Source organism: Wasmannia auropunctata, unplaced genomic scaffold (assembly GCF_000956235.1).
Source record: "Wasmannia auropunctata unplaced genomic scaffold, wasmannia.A_1.0 LD336039.1, whole genome shotgun sequence".
Lineage (NCBI taxonomy): Eukaryota > Metazoa > Arthropoda > Insecta > Hymenoptera > Formicidae > Wasmannia > Wasmannia auropunctata.
The window spans coordinates 436,247-458,822 of NW_012026851.1; the positions used below are offsets into that span (position 1 = coordinate 436,247).

Here is a 22,576-nt window from a genome sequence, read left to right on the forward strand (position 1 = left end):
TATTGTAGTAAAAATTACAGTAAAAAAGTTTATTAAGATTGTAAAACGAATATTGTATATTAATAATAAGATAATAAGATTTAATATTTATATAATCATACGTATTTTTTTTAATTAATCAAGTTTAAAGAACCATTAATGCTAGTTAATATTTAGATATGTTAATATCAGTAACATTTACGTAAATTTATAAATTAAAAATATATAAACTATTTTTGCGTTTATATTTTTTCTTTTTAATCCTTTTTTTAAATTCCATAATAAATATAAAATTTAATTTCCAAGAGTATAATGTGTATATAAAAATTTTGTAAATTTTAAACAACTAAATATAGATTTGAAATTTACAGACATTGGTGGAGCATAAAAGTAATTAATTACCATGAAAAGTAAATTCTTTTTTATTTTAAATTTAATTTTTTTTGTAAAGATTTGCGTATATTTATACATTTTATTAATTTATTTTTTGAAAGATTTATCTTTTTCAAAATATGCAATGATATTATAAACATCTTATATATAAGATTCATGACTGTATTGTTTTAATTTAAAATACAAGCTCATAAAGACTTTAAATAAAACAATTTTAAAACAAAAAATTTGATCATTAAATATAAAAAATTAGACGTAATTAGTATAATGTTAAGTGTTTTAATACATTTTAGTAAGATAAAAAACATATATAAAACATAATTATACAAACAAATCAAAATTTGTCTCTATAAATCGACAAAAATTAATCATATTTCACTTAAAACGTGACATGTTTATATTATACATTTTTTTTATAACTAAAATTAGTTTTTTTATTATTGGCGTGTGAATCGTTAGTCTTTATATTATTTTATTACTTTTATTGTAGAATACTATACAGTACCATTTTACTATATATCATTATAAAAATTTGATAGCGTTTATTTCTAACAATGGTTTTTACGATGAACGTCGTAATTCGTGACATAGATTGTAGGCACGTAAAGAGAAACCGGTTTTTTAATGGTTCTCCCACGTGGAAGGCGGTTAGTCGAAGCGGGGATGAGAGTTACAACGGTACATACTTTCACATGATGTACGTTTCGCAGTTTAAAAGTAAACTCGGTGCGGACTGAACGACTGAATTAATTCTAGTCCCGCTTAAATCAAAATACCACTACTATGTCAGACGAAAAGGAGTTTGAAAAAGTGCAGGACAAAAAGGTACGAAGTGCAAAATCTATTTAGATTTATTTTTATTACACAACTTGTTATATAGGTCAATGCTGTAAAACAGTTTCTACAGATTTTAGATCAATTTTTTAAATCGATATATTTAGGACGTTTAATAAAATTATTAGTAGAATAAAAGTTCCACTAATTTCATTTGTTCCTTTTACTTTATATCTTAAATTAAATTTAAGAAAGTCCTAACTGGATAGAAATAATGGATCGCTGTTACAGAAAACACAATATATCATAAAAAGGCAAGTCATGAATGTGAAGGTGAAGACAGTGCTGAAGATTATTTTATCTTCTATAGCGGGTCCTCTGATTCTGTATGGTATATTTTTCATATATTTGCATTATCAAACGCATGTGAGACATCTATTCGAGAAATTTTCTACGACAGTAAATAAGGATCAACCAAAGTTCTGGGTCTACGCCAAGAGCAATGACACCGGTTACCTGAAACATGTGCATGCGGTGCTCCAACGACTTGGTTTTCAGGAGGGCAATAACGAATCCGATTGGGATCTGTTGTGGGCCCACGATTATCCATTTCGCGTGTTGTCCGCGAGCTTGAGTAAATTGCAACAACATCAGCGAGTCAATCACTTCCCCGGTTGTGGCTACATCACGAACAAAGTAGACTTGTCGACGTCGCGCGGCGGCCGATACATCCCGGCAGCATTCAAAATGCCAGAGGACCAGCAGGCCTTCCTCGATTACGCCCGATCGAATCCCGCAAAGCAGTTCGTGCAGAAGTCAAACGACCATCGGGGCATCCGCATTCGCGACGGCAGCGATGCAAATTTCACCGCCGATACATTCATCCAGGAATTCATCGAGCGGCCGTTCCTCGTGGACGGCTACAAGTTCGATATTGGCGTGTACACTGTTATCACGTCTGTGGATCCGTTGCGGATGTATGTTTACAAAGGCGACGTGCTGTTCCGCTTCTGTCCAATCGAGTACTATCCGTTCGACCCGGAGGTGCTGGACAAGTATGTGGTCGGCGATGATTACCTGCCGATTTGGAACGTGCCATCTTTGAAGAGATACTACGCCGAACTCGGGTACTCGATGAAGGACTCATTTGACGCATACGTCAGGGAGCGAGGGCAAAATCCGGCGGAGATGTGGGACCGGGTGTACGACGCCATTCGTGAGGTCGCTCTGATGAAAGAGGCGCAGATCAGAGAGGTCTCCAAGCGCTTCGGCAATGGCAGAAATTTCTTCGAACTTGTGAGATTCGACCTGGCTCTCGACGAGGACCTGACTGTCTACATGATGGAAGCAAACATGTCGCCGAATCTGTCTTCCGCGCATTATCCTCCGAATCAGTTACTGTATGAACAGGTCATATTCAATACATTCGCGTTGGTCGGTATCGCCAAGAGGACTAGAAAAGAATCCTTGAGAATAAGGTAAATAGCATAAAGACATCAAGTTTTCCAGAGAAGTATAGATATTTCTAGAAACTGTATCCATCTAAAAAAAATATACAGCAGAATTATTTACATTTAGAAGATTATTTAAATTATTGATATATCAACATTATAGAGATAAAAAGGAGGAAGAGATGGAAATAGCAAATAAGAATATCGTAGTGCTACCGGAACTCTGTAAGAAATGTGACAATGATTGCTTTCGCGTGGAGTGCCAATTGTGCCGACCGTGCTTCACATCGGAAACAAAACTCATTTTGTCACAGAGTTATCTTGAGCATCAGAATCGGATGGATTTTCAAAGAATTTTCCCACCACCCATAGTAAGTCATGTTTTCTCATGTAACTAAATCATCTAGATTGTAATTGTAATAAATTTTTTAGACAAGAGACATGATGCTGAAGAACTACACACTGAGAAATCAATTACTCGTCAGATGGTACCAAGGAAAATGTGAATTAGATAAGACATGGTGTAGTTAATTATACAGTGAAACAAAAAGTATATCAATGAGTCCTGTAATATTTATTTCAGATATATAAAACTGTATATATATTGTATAAACAAGTAAAAACGCGTGAATATTTAACAATATTAGTACTATTCTATTTGTATATTGTACATTTGGAATGTAAGCCATAAAAAGATTTATTGCAATAAAATTATATGCTAGAAGAGCGTATTATGTAATTGCTGAACATATACTTTATATTCGTGTAATATATCAAATAAATATGTATAAAAAAATTCACGTGAATCTAGAATTAAAAAAAAAATTGCAAGAAAGATTATTTATTTTCTGTTGTCGAGGTTCCTTTAGTGTTACGACCTTTTTTGGCTTTTAATTCAGGCGCGTTTGGATTGACGCCTTTATAAAAAATTTGGAGCAACCTCATGGCCTCCTCCCCTTTAACATTTCCCTGTATCGTTATTTTTGGATCGTAAAACTTTGGTACTTCGAGAACGCTGACGCAACCGCCAAATCGATCGTTCGCACAGCCGTATACAATACTGCGTACTTGTAGTTGAAGTAGTGCCGACATACACATTATGCACGGCTCTACTGTGACAATAACATCTAGCTCATGAAACACCGTTTCGTGGTCCATGCGTTTCTCCTTACAAAACTTTAAGACTTGGTCGATGCAATTTATTTCAGCATGACGGGTTGCATTACAAGTTTCATTTACTGTATTATTACCCGTCGCTATTATTTCATTATTATATATAAATAAACAACCAACCGGGACTTCCCCAGCTCTCAAAGATTCCTCCGCTTTTTGTAATGCAACGTCCATCCATGCCAAAGTATCCATAATAAGTACTATTGAATGTTACACTATATACTGGCGAATTTGGATATTTTTAAAGATCAATTTGGAAGATAGTTTAGTATAAAATTAACTTTTTCATGAATTATTCTCTATAAAATGTATTATCTTAAACAAAAAAAAAGCTTGCCGTTTGAAGTTTTGATCTTCAAAAATAATTGTATCTTGCGCAAGAGAAAGTTTAGACGGTACTTGCTTTTTCAAAGTATTTAAGTAACTCCAATTCATTTAGCCGCTGCATAGCTGTCTCATTCCAATTTTGATTGCCCACAGCTCTTGGACTGGGATGTCGCAGGACCATCACCTGAAGAAGTTACATTATACAAGTTAACATAAATTTTGTATTATGGATTACTGCATCAAAATAATCTGCATACATTACCTTCACTGAAAGACCTCCTGCTTGGACCGCAGTCAGTGCTCTTTTTTCGGCGTAGTTGCCAATTCCAACAACAATCTCTGCTTTCAGAAGTTGTATTATGTCGATCAAGGCTCTGTCGCATGCCTCGTGCAAAATCCTTTGTCCCTCACCCTGAAAAAGACAGATAGTTCAGCATAAGATAAAAGGGATACAGCAGGATAAAATATTGCCTTTATCTCCGCCGGGGTGATGTTTCGAGCTTTGCCGTCCATAAATGCGAATGGGCAATAATTGTGCATGTAGGCATATCGGAAAAAGTTGTCGGGTGTTCCACATAGGTCTCGAAAGAGGCCCCACAGCCTCAGTCCACTAATCTCGCTGCGTGCACATTCGAATCCCGTCACCTTTCGGTCGGGATGTTCCCTCGGGGGTTTGCCAATGGGACCAGAGATCTTGAGCCAATCCCGCACCATACTTATCTCTCCAAACGGCACGCCAGTTTGCGACATGCCCCATGGTCCAGGATTCATACCGACGAACAGAATCTTTTTCACGCCAGCACAATATTTACGTACGTACATGGCGTGTGTTTCAAATGCGTACCCAAGCGGATTGTAAATATACTGTATGGATGGTGGGAAAGTAACATTTGACAATCTGGCACAAAGCTCTTGTTCAATCGATAACAATTTATCAGAGACAGACACAGATATCACGGACGTGTGGTCAAATGCATTTTCATTTCCTTCTGTATCAGAAGCGTGTACAGACACCACCGAGGAATTCTCAGTTGCATCTTTTTTTGCTTTTGTATCCAAAACAGATGCAGGCATGGCAGATGTGTGTTCCCTCGAATCTCCATTTTCATCCGCATCTCGTTTAATTCCCAGAGTCGTTTGTATTTGAGTCATATAATCTACGACACTCGAATTCGATCGTTTGAGTTTCTTCTCGCTTGACAACTCGTCACTCTTTGCTCTGGCTCTCTTTGCACGGGGCATGATTACTCCTCGACAGTCTGAACGTGTAAATCACGAGACAATTATTTGATTATTTTGAAATAATATTCAAGCTCAAAGTTATTCAACAAACGTCTATATTAATTAATGCGGTAATATAATTTAAAGATACATGACATAACCCCAACGTACTGCGTTTCTTCAAGGTGTAAATATATCAATAAGTATTCTGTATTTAGCCTTCGTGATGTGATAACAGTAACAGCAGAAATCTTTTTAATGCTCCTTATCGAATTAACTGATAAACATCACTATGACTATGCCGCAAGTGCAGAGCTAGGATCTCGCTCGCGGAATGCAGTTCTAACATCTCTCTCCCTTGCTCTCCCTTATCTCGTTGCGCGTCATTTCTTTTTCAAGTCCACGAAACGCATCCGAATGTTTCCGGAAATATTACGTTACGCAGATACACAAAAGGTGAGCCTCTACTTCTACTCACCCGTATTATCCTGTCAGTTGTATATACGCACACATGAAATAAATGTTGCAATTGCACTTTTTAGATCTCGGTTTTTCTCTCGGTTTTGCAGAACCCAGATATACCTATCTCAGTTCGAGTGTACAAAGTGTACGAAGGTACAGCTAAAAACGAAACATAACCACGTGTGTCTAGCTAACCTAACCTAGCTTCACTTACGTGCACACAACTCCGATTGAAGTCCCGATCTCGCGCATAGGATATGCTCTATCCTGCAACTCTTGCAAGGATCTTCAGAAGGATATATTTACATATATGGAAATTACGAAAAAATCAGCTGATTGCAGGCGCTATTTATAATTCGATTTAAGCTGGATCGTTTCGGTACAACCTCAAAATATTATTTAAGAATCGAAATATGAATACCGGTGCCAAATAAGAGATGTCACGTTGTTATATCCTTTTAAACTTTAAATCAGCTAATTTTTCGTGAATACATATGTGAGTTTATTTGAATAGGCCTTAAAGATTACACACACATGCACATATACACGATGTGACCGTGTCATGTGTAATGTGTATGCATGTTGTAATTCATATCCAACCAGAAATGGCGTCCGATAGACGCGGTACCCAGCTAAAACGAAAATTGATCGACACCGGGAGCGATTCGGACAATGAAACAGAAAGTGAGTACATGCAATTTTATGTGATAGAGTATTATTGGCGATTTACATCAATACGATTCTAGATACTATACGTTATGGCTTTAATGAAACGCAAGAAGGTGCTGTTTACAGTTTGAGGTTAAATGACGTTTGCTATGATTTTCCTTATCTTTACAAGAATTTTTATAATAATACATTTACGGGCGTCGATATGTAATGGGAAAAGTAAAATGAGAAAGTAAAGCGATCGATAGCATCTCACGCATTCACTCTTTTTACGTTTCGCTCAAAACATAACCTATAATATTATCTCATCACAGGTGTATTCTTTTTTTGAATTGCAGAGAATGCAAAGCACTTAAAAACGAGATCGGAGGCGCCACGATTGTGCCCCTATCTGGACACGATTAATCGACAATTTTTGGATTTTGACTTTGAAAAATTGTGCTCCGTATCGCTGTCTAGAATCAATGTATACGCTTGTCTGGTTTGTGGCAAATATTTCCAAGGCAGGGGAACCAATACCCATGCTTACACACATAGCGTGGCGGAGAGTCATCATGTCTTTCTTAATTTGCATACGCTCAAATTTTATTGTTTACCAGACAATTACGAGATAGTGGGTAGGTAAACCTGTATCATATATACTCTTATGTTTTTATTCTTCAGCAAACTAATTTCTTACATGTTTATTAGATTCGTCCTTGGATGATATTAAATATGTGTTAAATCCAACTTTCGACAAAATGCAAATAGCTCAGCTAGATAAGAGCGATAAACAATCTAGGGCAATTGACGGCTCTATGTATTCGCCGGGAATAGTGGGAATGAATAACATAAAAGCAAATGATTATTGCAACGTTATTTTACAAGTAAGTTGTAATCAAATAAATATCTGTTACTATAGCGATGCATTCTATGTATTTTGTAATTTAAATACTTTTTTGTTTTTACAGGCGCTTTCGCATGTTACACCTTTGAGAGATTTCTTTTTAAGGGAATCTAACTATTCTCATGTGAGGAGACCACCTGGTGATTCATCGTACCTCTTGGTACAAAGGTTCGGAGAGCTTATGCGCAAATTGTGGAACCCACGTAATTTTAAAGCGCACGTAAGCCCCCATGAAATGCTGCAAGCTGTAGTTTTGTGGAGTAAGAAAAGATTTCAATTCACAGAGCAAGGTATGTGGCAGGTTTCTCATCAACTTTTACTCTTTTATGTAATTAAAATATTGTTTCTATCAATAAATCACTGTTTAGGTGATCCTGTGGATTTTTTATCATGGTTTTTAAATGCTCTCCATCTGGCACTAAACGGCACGAAGAAGCGTGATTCTAGCATAATTTATAAAACGTTCTTGGGTCATATGCGTATATACACGCGGAAAATACCGCCGTTGGAACTGGAAGAGAGCCAAAGAAGCGAATTGTTGAACACTGTGGAATACGGCGAAACTGTGACGGAGAGTCCATTTTTATATCTCACTTGCGATCTTCCGCCGCCTCCATTATTTAAAGATCAATTTACAGAGAATATTATTCCACAGGTCGGTATTCTGTCTATCAATATTAATGACGTAAATAGAATGTAGAAAAGAGATTTTTAAAATCACCTTTTATTCAGGTAAATTTGTACACGCTTCTGAACAAATTTAATGCTGTCACTGAGAAAGAATATAAAACTTACAAGGAAAATTTCATGAAGAGATTTGAAATTACCGAACTGCCACCATACCTCATACTTTATATAAAAGTGAGTCTTGTTAAGCTATTATATAGTGCATATATTTTACATTTTATATTTCTGATAATTTTTTATTGGTTTCAGAGATTCACAAGAAATACATTTTTCGTTGAAAAAAATCCAACAATTGTGAATTTCCCTGTCAAGTAAATATATTTTCTTGTTCAATATACCGCTGTATATTTAAAAAATTTATTAACAATGTTTCAATTATAAATTCTGATTATGTTTGCAGAAATGTCGATTTCGGAGATATTTTAACTCCAGAAGTAAAAGCCAAGCATCCATATACAACGTATGATCTAGTAGCTAATATAGTACACGATGGCGAACCCGGACAAGGGACGTATAGAGTCCATATTTTGCATAGAGCCACAGGTCAATGGTATGAACTGCAAGATTTGCACGTCACGCAAATTTTGCCCCAAATGATCACTCTTACCGAAGCATATATACAGGTGGGTAAAGAGAAACAAGTCTTACTTTTTTGCAATTTACAATATTTACATAATCGTTATTCATACATACATAATCGTACTTTCTCTTTGCAGATTTACGAATTAAGAAAAGACGTGCACATGGAAAACGGAGACCATAAAAGTAAAAAGGCTATGTGATACGCTTGAATAAAAACACGGAAATATGAAAATAAAAAGTTTCCATTTTATCTATGTGTATTCGCCTCAATGATATTTCCATAAGAAACTTATAATATTTCTCATTCTATTTTACTTTTCTCGATTGTTTCCATTAGTATAATAGCTTCTAATGCTTCTATTACAGAGAGAAATTATTAGCGTTTATTTATTTATTTATTTATGAATTGTACTTGATTTTCTCTTTTCAATTGATTAAAAAATTAAATTATTACAATATACTTAGCTTCCTAATATTAAATATCCTATTTTCAATTTTATTATAACAAAGTTTTTTATATATATAGCAGATAATACAAGTATATCATTTTTACATTGTGAAAACTTCTCTATTTCGGAATTAAATACATAATATAGGCAAGATTTCATTCTACCCTTAATGCAATCTCTAATTTAACTTCTTAAATTTGGTGATCTTGGCCGAGCGCAGCCGAGTGGCGCCGAGCGTAACCGAACGGCGTCGGCGCAAGGACGGTATAAGCGGAACGGGAGGACGACGAGGAAAGGCGAAGCTGCACGGAGACGCACGAGTCGGAGCCGAGCCGGAGCTCGGAGCGGAGCGAGTGTGCCGGAGTTGGCGACGGAGTGGAGCCGCGACCGGCTACGCGAAGCGATCGTGAGTGAACGTGTGTCGCGCGCGTTGCGTTCCCCGCGCTTTTCGTTCAGGAGAGACGTGCCTCTCTCTCTCTCTCTCTCTCTCTTTCATCTTCTTTCTTCTCGTTGCATCGCGTAAGATCGCGGCGATACGGTCGGCGTGCGCCGTTACAAACGTACGGATCGTGCGTGTGCAACGCGCGCGCGTTGCGGGTGAGTGTTCTACGCGAGTGTTGACGCATCACCGTTGCATCTCCGTCACGTGGATTATCGCCGGCTTGGGACTTTTCCGGGACTGAGGAGTCTGCAGAGGATCTTTGCAGCTGACTTTGCCTGACGGTGAGTGTACGTTCTATTTTTGCGACCAAAAAAAAAAGCGACGAGAAGCGTCGACGTCGTGATTTCGAACGGGCGCCTCGCGCTCTATCCGCTATCCGTCTCTCGCGATGGCGCCGTCGACTCCGTCGCGCTTCCTCCGCGAATACGCAGAAGCGAGCGACGTTTGAAACTCTCTGCCCGCGATGGATTCTCTGATCCGACGACCGGCGACGGTCGCGTCCTTCGCGCTCGACCTTCCCGTTGCATTCGGGGGACAGCGTTGTCCCGAGTGCATTTCCCCAGCTTGCTCTTTCTTTTTTTTTTGGCCCGAGATTTTCTCAGCTCTGATTTTCATGCTTTATTGCCGCGTCGTCGCGTCGCGTCGCCCGGTCGCAACCTCGTGATCCGCGAGTGTGTGAGGGTACTTTTACCCAACCTACCCGTCTGCCGTCCCCCTCGCCTCTTGGTCATCTCGCGCGACGTCGAATACCTGTTTCGCGCGATGCTCGAAAAAACTGTTCGATCGCGTGGCCGTCGTCGCGCGGAGGAGCAAGATGGAACGCGCGCGCGATTGCGGGAGGCGAGAGACGGAGGGCGGGCGAGAGGAGGAGAGGCGGTCCGTTGACTCTCGCGGAAGGATTCCGCGAGTTTCGGATTCCTAGCGCCCCGTGACCGCCGTACGTCGCGTAAACTCGTTTCTGCGCGCGGATGACGAATAAATAATCCGCGTCTGTATATTTCGCGCTTATCTAACAAGCGACTTCAAAGTCGCAGCGCGTGCAGGCTTTGCAGCATCCGATTTTTGCGCGTGCATCTCAACGTTGCGTTAAAGGCGTGACTCGCTTATTTGAATGGGAATGATTCGTTGCTCGACGTTGCTCGACGTTGCTTAGATATTGAATTTTATAACGCCGTACTTGAGCTGGAAGGTTCTACGTCCTTGTGCGAAATAATTGCTAGTGTTATGACAATCTTCACCTTCGTCGTTGCTTGATGCGAAATTAGCATTTACCATATATGAGAGGCTGTTACGAAAAAATCTGCAAAATGCACTATATTTTGCATAGATATTGCTCGTGTCTTGGATGCCGTTTAATGCAATGCAACACATTGTTACAATCTGGACTTACGTACATTATGCTTGCAAAGAATGGAAAATGCCAGTTATCAATGTCAAACAGATATTTAAATAACAAGCAGCGAAAAAAATGCAATACAATTAGGCGAAATTAGAAGTTGCATTAAGAATAGCGTATAAGCTGGCCTTGTACAATATCTTGGAAAAATGATTTCGTAAAACTTCTTAAGTAGCTTTTTCTAACTCGTATATGTAAATTTAATACTTCCAGATGTTTTTGGTATTTAATTTGACATAAAAGTACTATCGGTCTTATTTATTAACATATAAATGAATAATGTTATTTGATAACGAATAAGAACATACACATTTAATAATATATTTGATTACTATTAAAAGTGTGTACATAATTTTATTATACACATAGTAGATATCGTGTCAGGTCAAAGGAATTAATTTTGCCTATTTCTTATGCCTATTATGCCTGTAGTTTACTTAATGAGTTAATAATTACAACTGATTGAAAGTTATGTAGATAAATTTTGAATTAACTGTAAAATATAAAATCTCTTAAATATCGGTCGAGCTTTTCGAATGCAGATTTGTCCGAATAATGAAATAATCTTGGCACGTTTTTGAAGGTCAATTTTTACGTGGGCGTACGACAATATTGTCTAATCACGTACGACCTGAAGATTCGTCATCAAGTGGCATTCGCAGAAATAACTGTCATTTTGACGATGAAACACTAATCACTCCGGTATCTCGATAGAAATTTTTATTAACAGAACGATATTTAATACTATTAAGCAATTAATTTTTTGTTTATTGTTTATTTGCAAAAGAAGTGTACGTCTCGACGTACTCATATCTTTGTCTAGAATTATTAATTAATTATAAAAACATTATATTTTTTTTATTAATTGCAAGTTTTAATCTCTATTCTATTTAATTTTACTTAAAAACTTATTGGTATTTAAACAAGAAGTTTAAGTTTTCTTCAAGTGTAAAAGGAAGTAAACGTTTTCAGTATAAACCTCTTAAAAGTCAAACTGGTTAACTCCACTTTTTATATAATAAACCTCTTAATTTTAGTACCAAAGTAGACGAATAGTATTTATAATTTAATTTACAGTATTAATTTTCTTTATTTTTGATTTTACGAGGTAGATCAAATCGGCTTCTGTGTGAAAGTCTGGTGTGATAATACTTATTGTTTAATTCGATGCAAAGTTCACAAGAGAATCAAATTAAGAAGTGTCGGATGTAACATAACGTAATACGAATTTAAATAGAGTAAAGAAGGAAAACAAGGAAGCGTGAGACTTACTCGTGTAAATCGCAACAGCAGGTGGCCGGCTGTGCAACGTACGCGCATATGCGACTACCTGTAATTGAACCTGATGGTGATGATACCTTGCGAGGCCGCGAGATACCGACGAATTGGGTTATACGAGTCACGATCCTGTAGAAATCATTATACGCATACAGATGCATCTCGAGTGGCGATTAACGTTAAACTTTAAGGCCATTAATGATATTTCGACCTGTTTGAAAGTCGCTTACTTTTCGAGAGCGACTTTCGAACGACAGCTTCATGATTGACAGACACGATATTGACAGCGATACTCGATTATGGCATTCTCAAGAGGTTACCACTAACCAAGAATGAAATTCTCGAGAGAACATCCATCTTAAGATTTGCGGACTATATAGAGTTAAAATACATATTATATATATATCTAATGTTATGATGAAAGATTTGAAGAAGATTTTTTCCATCCAAACGTTGTTTAGTACACATTAATTAATATTTTTTTTTACAACACTTTTTATATAATACTTAATTTTTAATCAGATTTCTATTACTACTATACGTACACTAGAGTAAAATGGAGATAGAGAGAAATTTTAAATGTGAATTTTTCATCTGATGCGTGAACACTTTGAATTTTTCGACGTGACCTAAAACTGTCCATGAAGCGGAACAAACAAGCGTAAATTGTCTTCCTTAAATTTCGGAATCTGGGGCGATCGTTTATGAAACTGATACTTTTCACAATTGGATTCCGATCGAATTAACGTTTATTATTCTTTGTTTGTCGGAGAATGCAATCTTCTTATCTTTCTTTTTTTTGTGAAAATACTGCAAAAATGTATATAAATTATATTATTGAACAAAAAAAAAGTATGTATCTCGATAATTTTGATAAGCTTCGCTATTGCTTGGCGCATGGATTGAATTTCACATCAAACTTTTACTAAATGTAAAATCAGTTATCTATCAGTTATGAGTTATCTATATACGTATATTCAGAGAATTTTTATGGCGTCTCCTTGAGAGAACCCGCGCGTGTCGATAATTTATTTTCTCTTAAGTGCTTTCTCCTCGTGAAGAGAGAACACTTTACGCGATGATTAGAAGTTGAAGGGATGTCACGCCGTGACTCGTCGTGAATCGGATACAATGCATGAGGTACTATTCTCATTTACGTAATGCACTACGGGCTACGGGATGGAAACAATACGGCGCGTTGCCGTGCCTCGCCGCGCCGGCTCGCGGACGTCGAAAAGGAGAAAAAAAAGAGTATATCGAGGCTGTCATCAGTTCATATATTTGCTATTTTGAGTTTCGACGAGACGTTAAATTCGTGACGCTTTAGGTGCAACTGAAAGACGCGAATTGCAACGATGTATGTATGTACGTACAAAGAGCGCGCGGAGCTGGCCGCGGGAACCTATTCGCACTTTCGTGTGCTCGATAAATATTGAAACGCTTTTGCCGAGAAAAGTTTCGTGTGATTTCAAGAAAGAAGTAATCGCGCAATTATAACAGTACATATTGTGGTGCGCGCGATTTTATATTGACCGTGCAGCGTGTCGTGTTTCGGTATCAAATCTCTCGCGTGAGTCAGAAAGATAAAATGCGCTTTAACAATTGATATTCTTGTTAGTCTTTTTTAACAAAGGTTCGGGAAATCGTTCCATTTCTGCTTCAGAAAATCCCGAGGTTATTGCTCCACTTGGCCGGGAGACAAGTCAGGTTTTACGTAACTCTGGAACACACACGCAGCACACAAAACATTTCGATATTTTTAGCTTTTATCTAAAAATTTTTAATTTGTAAGCTGAAAATACCGTACATCTCTTTCTCTCTGTTATATATGTCTTTTCTAGATAATATTATACGTTTAATGTAGTGATTCTTGTTCGCCAGGAAAAGTTCACCGTATATTTTTGTCGAGCTACATTTATGAGAATGACTCTACAGTCATAGCATTTCGTTGCAGGTTCTAGTTTTCTGGTAGTTTAGAGTCAACGTGAGCGCATAAGTTACATTAGAATGCACCTGCAAGCGCGTACATTTTTCTGGACGTCGGGTTCACCCGACTGATCGATAATTCGCGCAACGTACCAAGTAACGAAGGAAGATTTCTTTCACGAACAAAAGGAAGGTAAGGGGGATTACGTTGCTCTTTCGTCGCGGAAGACGTTGAGAGATTAAGAACGAGAGCCTGCATAGCGGTAATGGAAAATCGGAGAGAAATGTGTGCATTGCACATTTGAGCGGTGCAGATCGAATAACGAGGTCGGAACGATTGAGGTCCGTGGAGTTCCGTTTTCATATTTTAGTGTAAATAACATGTACATATATTATGTATACGTATATGTGTATATATAGAATTTACGAACGATATTATAAAGTATTTTTTCTTCGTAACGTTTAATACTTTTGCCGAAAAATTTTGAAAGAAGCTTTGCAGGAATTTGATAAATTTCTTTTTGCCAAATTCTTACAAACAGAAATAATAAAATTAAGCGATTCGCGAAGTATAACAATTGTTTCGAAATATAATTTTTGAAATATTATGTTACTATAAAATTATCTGAGGATTTTTATTGTTTAACGTTTCCCGCGTCATTGGTTAAGAATGAATGAATGAACGAACGCGTCGTGTCAAGTAAAGACGAAGCCGATCAATTAACTTGTGTGTCTCGCTAACTGTTTTGCTCGCGATGTTTACGCTTACAACAGTGTACATTGAATTTTATTGTAGCTCATTGCACTTATGAATGAAGGTAGTCCTCGCGTCGCGTGGGAAAGCGATGAATGCACCAGATCGATTAACCTTTTATGGCCCAAAGCTCTTTTTTTTTTGTTGCGATTCACGTTGGGGAAACATCCCGAAGTACGGAGTGAATTTTATCGCTATACGCGCGCGCTCTGTATTTATGAATGGCTTGGGAATAGACCGGGCACGACTTTTGGGTAAATGCCATCAGTCACGTCACATAGTTACTGTTGTTTTGATTCTCGTAATATTTCACCAGGAATATAAATTTAATTTATTAACGTATTGGGATACACGCGTGCGAATGATAAATGCGAAACAACGATATATATAAAAAATATGATTCTCTCATCCATTATCGAGATACTTTTTTTTTCATGAAAATCCCTTTTAACATACCTCTTCTGAAATTCTAACAAATTATCCTAGTGACTTTTCGAATAAGAAAATAATTAAACTTTCATCTATTTAATGAGTCATCTTGTGTCAATATAAAAATGAATTTTGTCTTATATTTTGTGACAAAACTAAATATCAAAGAATCATGATTGAGAATGATTTTCAATCGATCTGCAAAAGAAGAATGCGCCTCTCGATTAAGAGAACTGATTACACTCGAGCGAGAAAACAATGCCATCTTTTTCTTCGCTTTCGTTGATACGACACCGCATATGCGGCATTTAGATAAAATCTTACTTTGCATAAAATACGCGAGGCGTATTGGTCGTTCGGAGTTTGACCGCGTGACTCTCTTCAAGTAGGCTAACTCGAGAAGTGTGGCGACCGAATGGTCGCTGCATAAGCGCGACTATTGTGACCCACAGCCTGCACTTTCCGTTAGATGTTATTATCCGCACCACCTGTTTTAACGTGCGCTTCCCCTCCTTCCGTTATCTCCCTCCTCGTATCTACGTGTCCTTCCTTCTCCCGTCTTCGTTCTTCCTTCCTTCGCATCCGCCGTCCGTTTCGCTCTTCCGCCACGGACACCATATTCGCCTCTACTGTTACACCTGCGGCTTTAGATGGCTTGCGATGGTTATGCTGAAGAGCCTCGCGAGACACACCTTGGCGTGTCAATTATTAAATCGGTGATCTTTCATTCATGTCTGCATGCTCTCTCATTTTCTTCCGCAACACGTTATCTTGATGCGCTGTAGGTACTTTGTGCAAGAGGGACTAACCGCCACGTTGTATTTCACTATGAATTTATAATTTGGAACTACATGAAAGCGAATGTTGAATTAGTAATTTAAAATCAGGCGAATAGATAATTTCAAGAATTTAAATGCGTTTTAAAATTTCTTAAAGTTTTTTGGCCAAAATATCAGATGTCAATAATTTATTAAACGTCACGAAGGACGTTTTGTGATATCGCTCGAATTTTGTTGCGAAAATTGTTAAGGTTTCTGTAAATGACATAAAGTATCCTTTCATCCCGTAGAGTTTGTAAAACGCTCTTTGAAAGAATAGAAAGTCTCACGGCTACACATTACCCGCGGGTGTATCTCAAAATTCCGACCTTCGAATCCTTTTACACGCTGCTGGGCGAAGTTGCGTAAAGGGAACGATCCCACGCGCAGCACGTGCTCAACCTCGTTCGCGCCTGCGACGCAAACGTTGCATATATTTGCAAACGGTTATACGACATGTATTTTGCAAATTACACTCGACGAAAATGGGGCTTGGAAAGTCGCGGCCTTACATCGTAGCGCGATAATACGTAACATCTCTCGACCGTTGCTAAAAACCTCCGCAAGTCTGTATATCTTTTGAACGAGACTTTTCCGCACGGCGATCTGAATGAATTTACGTAAATTAATGGCAATTGATTTATAGATGTTTAATATACAGTATTGGCTGAGCACAGTACAGACTGTGCGACACTGTCTTCTTTAATTGAATATTGATGAGCGTTTATTATTAATAGTCCATTAGGCGAGTCTGTAGGTGTAACGAACAATCAGTTATGAAAATAGAGAAGACATAAATTTTTATTTAACCTCTTTAACGACTTTTTCCTTTTTAATTTGCGATTATTTCTGTTCTGCCAAATTATATTACATTTCTAAGATATAGATATTTATCGCAATTTATTAATTGTCTTAATTTGGTATTTTGGGTCTTTCTTCGAAGGACGTAATTTCAATTAATTTATTGTGAATAATCATTATACGCAATCACACGAGCATTGTTCTAAATAGAGGATTTGCATCCACCGCTTCGCGTTGATTAATGATTCCATGTTAATATTTTCGCAACAAAACGATTTAATGGTGCGCGTAGATCGTTGCTTTATTCTGTTCCTGTTCAAATATTTTGCAAAACAGTTAATGCGTTTCTAATTTTATTCAATTATTATTATTAAATCCTTCTCTCCTCCCTCTATTGAAAGAATTTTAATAAAATGAATATGACGAATGTTTACATGTTGCATAACAAGCGTAATAATTTTATTCGTGTTTAATGTGTTAAATATGACTATAATTTTTAGTTACTTATTTTAATTAAAATATTGCGTTTAACGTCAATATGCGATGACAAGAAAATAATAAAATGAAAATATTGGATCAATCTGTGCATACAAATGTACATCAAAATAAAAATTTAAAGATCCATTAATAATTTATTATTATATCATTATATATTATACACGAAAGTTACTATTATTAAATTCTTTTTGTAAACGGTGTAGTAGAAATCGAAAAGTATCACATCTCAGCCGGAAAAAACCGGATGTCCGAAAAATAAGAGGATAAAGAGATTTTAGTAATCGGTGAGAAATACGATCTTTAGTCTTAGCGCGTGAGACAAAGTCGAAAGTGTAGTACGTCTTCCAGAAAGCAGCAGAGCACGTACAAAAGACAATAGTCCGAGTTGCACAATTCCGTGCCGCTACTGTCGTTGGGCACTCTCTGGAACCGGCAAGGCAGTTAGTAGTAGCGGCAAAATGAGGTCCGGGATAAAATTCGCAAACGAGCCGGTCGCGCGCCACGAGATCGCGATATTTATTCTCGATCTTATCGAGGCGAAAAAGAAAAAAGGGGAAATACCGACCGCATCATCTTCGAAGGGTCCTTGCTTCCGGCCAATTGTATCTTGGATTTCTTCCGGTCTCACGCTTCGCATAACTTCTCGTCGGTCGGATTATTCTCGTCCGTCCTTTTCTCCCTTCGATCTTTCTTTTCGTCCTTCGTCTCTCTTGCTCCTTCCTTCTCTTCTTTCTCAATCCTACACTCAATTCGATTCTGTTAGCTTTAATAATTGCAATTGCATACTTTATTTTTTATTCATGTTCATCTTGAATCATGTTTATTACATTATTCTCAAAATAATTATTTTCTCATATAAACTGCGATTATACATATTTAAAAAATAACCAATAATAAGTATTGTTACGAATTACTATATTTGCGCACTTTAATATATTTTTTATTTCCTAATTATATTAACTACATTAATTTGAAAGATTGTTCTTCCAAATAAAAATATATGTTTTTATCATATTTATATTAATACTTCGTATTGGTAACATGGATTTAATTTTGTGATAAATTTTGCCTTTTTTTTTGTTGCATCTACGCTATTGCTTTTTCTCACTCGTATTGTCGTTGTCGTGTAACTATTTGAAAATTGTATGGAATTTCATACTTTTGCACCAAAGGTCTCGCCGAGAAATGCGTTAGGAATTTCGGGTCCAGAGGGGAAAGAGAACTCGAGAATATTTAAATTTATAATTTTCTAAAATGTATTAAGAAAAAATATTTGAGACGACGTAAATTATTTGCATTTGAACAGGAATTTATTCGTGGATTAAAAGATTGTTATAATATGATTAAAATTCCGATAATCTCACTTTAGCATTTAGCATGAAATTTTGTCGGAATTTTATTATGGATAACGTTCCATATTCATTGAAAACGAGGTGATGTTTTATTATTTATCTGATAATGATTTATCTGTTTTATTATTTAGCTGATAAATTTGCTTGGCTTAATATGTAATTTTTTACTTTGGTCGAATTTTTCAAATAAATGATATTTGCATTCGATTTTTTCATTGGATATTTTATTTGAAGATTTATATATTACGAATTTTCATGTACGTTTATAAAGGAAAAACAGGATGCAAGGATTCGTACGGTCGATGTCGGAGCGGAAAACGAGAAGTCAAGCATGAGTTATCTTAAATTTATATTAAAAGCTTTCCCGATGCTAGGTGCCGCGGAAAATGCGTTTACGCGTGGAGGGTGTGACGTGTCAATTTTCGAGCAATTTCGCGGCAATTTCCTGATCTTTCCGTAGATTCCACAAGGAAAGGGGGAGAAAGATCGAGTCGCACGAGGGAAGGATATAATATAGGCATCTAAGAATCAGGCATTTCGTTCTTATACATATATCGCAGGATTATTCCGAGAATAAAATTGGAAATTATTCTGGTATTGATTGCAAAAAAAATTTAATCTTTTTTGAAAGTAAGAACTATTTATTGATAGAATTTTATGTCTGCTAAAAGTAAGCAAATTTTTATTTCCTGAAATATATTACAACTGTAATATTTGTCAACATTAAATGCGAGATATATAATCGCTATTTTGGTAATGTGTATATAAAAACTGATATAATTAAGAAAATTCCATTGTGTTGACGCATAAGAAAATAAATGCTCATTTTTTTATTCGTGAAATTAAAAAAACAACGAAAATGCGAGCGTTTGCACAAGCTGCACTTTTCTTGCGGTTTTATCTTATCTGCAGTTTTGAAAATGAAACTCGCTAATACCGATTTTAATCTCTGGTAATAACGCGTCTGTCTTTGCCATTTTATCATGGTAAGAGTGATAAGTTTCACGTGGAGCTAAGCGGAGCCTTAATCGCACTCCCGTCCTTGCACGCAATAACGACTCTCATTAATCCACATGCCACGTAGCGTGTTTTTTGAGACATGTCCTGGCTGCAGCACGAGGAACCGGAAGTGGTTGTCTGGACACGCACGGCCACGTATCGGGAAAGGACGCGGACGGTTCATTGTCGTCTGTGCAACGACCGTTGAAAACTTGTGTGTGCGCGCGGTATCCGATACATATATTAGCTTCATAAAACACACATGGATATATAAAACACATACAAGTTTACTCGTACATTTCCAGATCGACCGCAACACGTATTTTCCTTTCTCAAAATAATTATCGCCCGCGAAACAGCTTCTACCTATATATCTCGCACGACCGCGTATCTTTCGAGTATGAGCTCGAATACAATCGCATCGTGATTGCGCTCAGAACGAAAATGTCATCGAGAATGAATTCTTGCGAGCGTGGTGCATAGTACGTTAGAAATGGCGAGGCATTTGTTGCGGCCGATCTGATTCTGATAACGTTACATTGCAGGTGCAACGACGAGCTATAGAGGTAGCTCCCTATGAGGGAACTGGCAATTTAAAGGTAGAATCGATCGTCAGCTCTCTGCAAGTCGTGTTCGCCATTTCTTTGCCTTTAGCAACTTACAATTAGTTGGTAGAATGTCGTCCCGAACATAATTAAATATTTCTACTATTATTAAATGTCATTAATTAAATTATTTCATTTAAATATTTTCGTTCACGTAACTAAAGTTCTCGTATAATCGGTAATCGATATACCGAACCACGTTATTAATTTCTTATTATTAATTTTTTGTAATGTGTATATATATATATATATATATATATATATGTATATATAAAATAATTGTTTTCACAGCTGAATTATAATATTTAACACAATATAGATTTTTTTGACACGTTTTTATTAATGTTGGTCAGATATTTATCTATAAAAATTCTGTTCTTCAATATTTAAAATAAAAAACCATATTATTTACTTCTCTGTCATGTAATAATCAATATTATTATACTTGATATATTTTATACTTAATATATTTCAATTCACACACGTAGTCATGTATTAAACAAGTTAGTTTAATCTCATTTTTTATTATCAAAGAACTATATACGCTTTCGTTACTGAATATAAATTTACGATCTTCTTTCACACGTGAGAAAAATTTTAAATTGCCAATTCTTCTGTTTGCTGCTTTTCCGGTAGAAAATGTCGCGCGACATCATTTTAGTTATAAAAAAACATATGTCCGTGATGGCCGAGACAATTGACTTTTCGACGGTGCCAGGTGCGCGCGGACTTGGAATTCGATCGCGCAGCAGGTGAGCCGTTCGCTCGCGTGCTACTCTCCGTGATCTCGCGTGCGCGCGTATTAAAGCGTCCGTCGTACTATCGATTCGTTAGGGGAGGTTCAGTGACCATCGAACAACTCGGACTTCTCGGGCTCCGTTGTGTATTGTATGCCATTGGTAAGCCGTCGCGGCTTAACTGCAACAGCAGCGTCGGCATATAAATGTCGCTAAACAGCGCTGGCAAGATACAAATAAATATATAGTTAGAAAAGGAAAGGAATGGGGACATTGACCTATATTCACTTAGCACATTTAATGTGCTAAATGTGATGATCTGATATCAAGTTTTGTCTGATTAATGTAAGGATGGCATGCAATGTCGGTGAAAGATGGGAATCGCACAGTCACATTTAGCGCTAAATGTGCGGTGAATATACTGATCATTGCGCCGATTGGTTAATTGAGCTACGTTAAAATGTTTTACCAAAATTTTACACGATTTTATCTTTTGCTTTCTCAAAAATATAGTTGTAAAAATATAATAAAGTGTATACGTTTTTCCGTTGAATAATATATCGTTGTGCTCTAAAAATATAATATTAATTAAAATTATATTAAAAAATGTCAAAATGATTAAAATGATATTAATATAATATTTTTTTGACCAGCCAAAATGATACTTGTATAATTTTGTATATTTTTGTTGCGCTCAAAAACATAAACATTTTATTAAAACTTTATTAAACTCGAACTCTTACGAATAGCGGATTAAATAGAATCTTCATTAATCGTAGGGCATGTAATATTCAGGACTTTCGTGCGTTTTACGTGCGCCTTACCTTTTGCATTTTGAATTCGGCGAAGGTTTAGAGATGACCGTGATACGTAAAACCCGAGTCCTTGTGCAAAATTGATCACATGTTTCCCGGTTTACGACTCTTGCGCGATATATATTACGTCTGGAAGAAAGATATTCCTGTTTCTTTATGAGGATCAGTTGAACTAAACTTATTAAACGCTCTATACGGATTTTACGTACTTTAAATGATCCGAGAAATGTAGAACTTGTTATCTACGTAAAAATTAGCAGTTCCATTAAATATAAAAAGATACACAATGGGATTAAAAGAAAAAAAGGAAAGGACATTATTACACTTCTCAATATCGTTGCGTAAAGCTCGAAGCTATCGATTTTATTCGAAGCACCTGAACGATGTTAGAAAGAAAAAAATGGTGGCAAGTCTTCGAGGCAAACGGTATAATTTTGCGAGAAGCTTTTGCTATAAGAGCTTCGGCGCGAGGCGACAGAAAGGAGAGCAAAAGAGAGCATAATAAAGTCGATTATGCCAGACCGGCAGGTTCTTCGACGAGAAACGTAGAAAACGCGAAGGAGGACGAAGACAAGCGGATAAAGAGAAAGCAGTTTCACTGTGCGTCGGTTGGAATTTTAAGTATTGCGTTGGCGAACGTGAAGTTACACCGAAAGTACTAGTACTTTGGTAC

The 22,576-nt window shown here is 36.8% G+C and overlaps 5 protein-coding genes across 8 annotated transcripts in view; 3 read left to right on the top strand and 2 right to left on the bottom strand.

The window, feature by feature from the left end:
• The first annotated feature begins 867 nt into the window (after window positions 1-867).
• Window positions 868-3,321, top strand: LOC105451977 (tubulin polyglutamylase TTLL6). Its single transcript, XM_011692729.1, has 4 exons — window positions 868-1,197; window positions 1,438-2,624; window positions 2,761-2,968; window positions 3,030-3,321. Exons 1-4 carry the CDS (start codon window positions 1,156-1,158, stop codon window positions 3,126-3,128), a joined length of 1,536 nt encoding a protein of 511 aa, XP_011691031.1. The 5' UTR covers window positions 868-1,155; the 3' UTR covers window positions 3,129-3,321.
• Window positions 3,149-4,080, bottom strand: LOC105451976 (tRNA-specific adenosine deaminase 2). The gene has a single exon (XM_011692728.1). The coding sequence runs from the start codon at window positions 3,960-3,962 to the stop codon at window positions 3,435-3,437; it is 528 nt and encodes a 175-aa protein (XP_011691030.1). The 5' UTR covers window positions 3,963-4,080; the 3' UTR covers window positions 3,149-3,434.
• A 13-nt stretch (window positions 4,081-4,093) lies between these two features.
• Window positions 4,094-5,841, bottom strand: LOC105451980 (single-strand selective monofunctional uracil DNA glycosylase). 3 transcript variants are annotated; one of them, XM_011692732.1, is made up of 4 exons: window positions 5,490-5,841; window positions 4,569-5,356; window positions 4,360-4,509; window positions 4,094-4,281 (listed from the first exon to the last, which is right to left on the bottom strand). In XM_011692732.1, exons 2-4 carry the CDS (start codon window positions 5,337-5,339, stop codon window positions 4,159-4,161), a joined length of 1,044 nt encoding a protein of 347 aa, XP_011691034.1. In that variant the 5' UTR covers window positions 5,340-5,356; window positions 5,490-5,841; the 3' UTR covers window positions 4,094-4,158. The 3 variants fall into 3 exon arrangements, with proteins under 3 accessions (XP_011691034.1, XP_011691036.1, XP_011691033.1); XM_011692734.1 differs by having other exon boundaries at window positions 5,797-5,815; XM_011692731.1 differs by having other exon boundaries at window positions 4,569-5,841.
• Window positions 5,842-5,994: 153 nt separating this feature from the next.
• LOC105451979 (U4/U6.U5 tri-snRNP-associated protein 2) lies at window positions 5,995-8,854 on the top strand. The gene is made up of 10 exons (XM_011692730.1): window positions 5,995-6,159; window positions 6,295-6,464; window positions 6,788-7,066; window positions 7,140-7,315; window positions 7,400-7,625; window positions 7,704-7,990; window positions 8,068-8,196; window positions 8,272-8,333; window positions 8,423-8,645; window positions 8,739-8,854. Exons 2-10 carry the CDS (start codon window positions 6,350-6,352, stop codon window positions 8,802-8,804), a joined length of 1,563 nt encoding a protein of 520 aa, XP_011691032.1. The 5' UTR covers window positions 5,995-6,159; window positions 6,295-6,349; the 3' UTR covers window positions 8,805-8,854.
• Window positions 8,855-9,405: 551 nt separating this feature from the next.
• The window catches only part of LOC105451981 (rap guanine nucleotide exchange factor 2-like), a 114,517-nt gene continuing 101,346 nt past the window's right edge, over window positions 9,406-22,576 (top strand). For both annotated transcript variants that reach the window (XM_011692736.1, XM_011692739.1), the window contains exon 1: window positions 9,406-9,776. The gene's annotated coding sequence lies outside the window, so the exon portion shown is untranslated. The remainder of the gene's footprint in view (window positions 9,777-22,576) is intronic.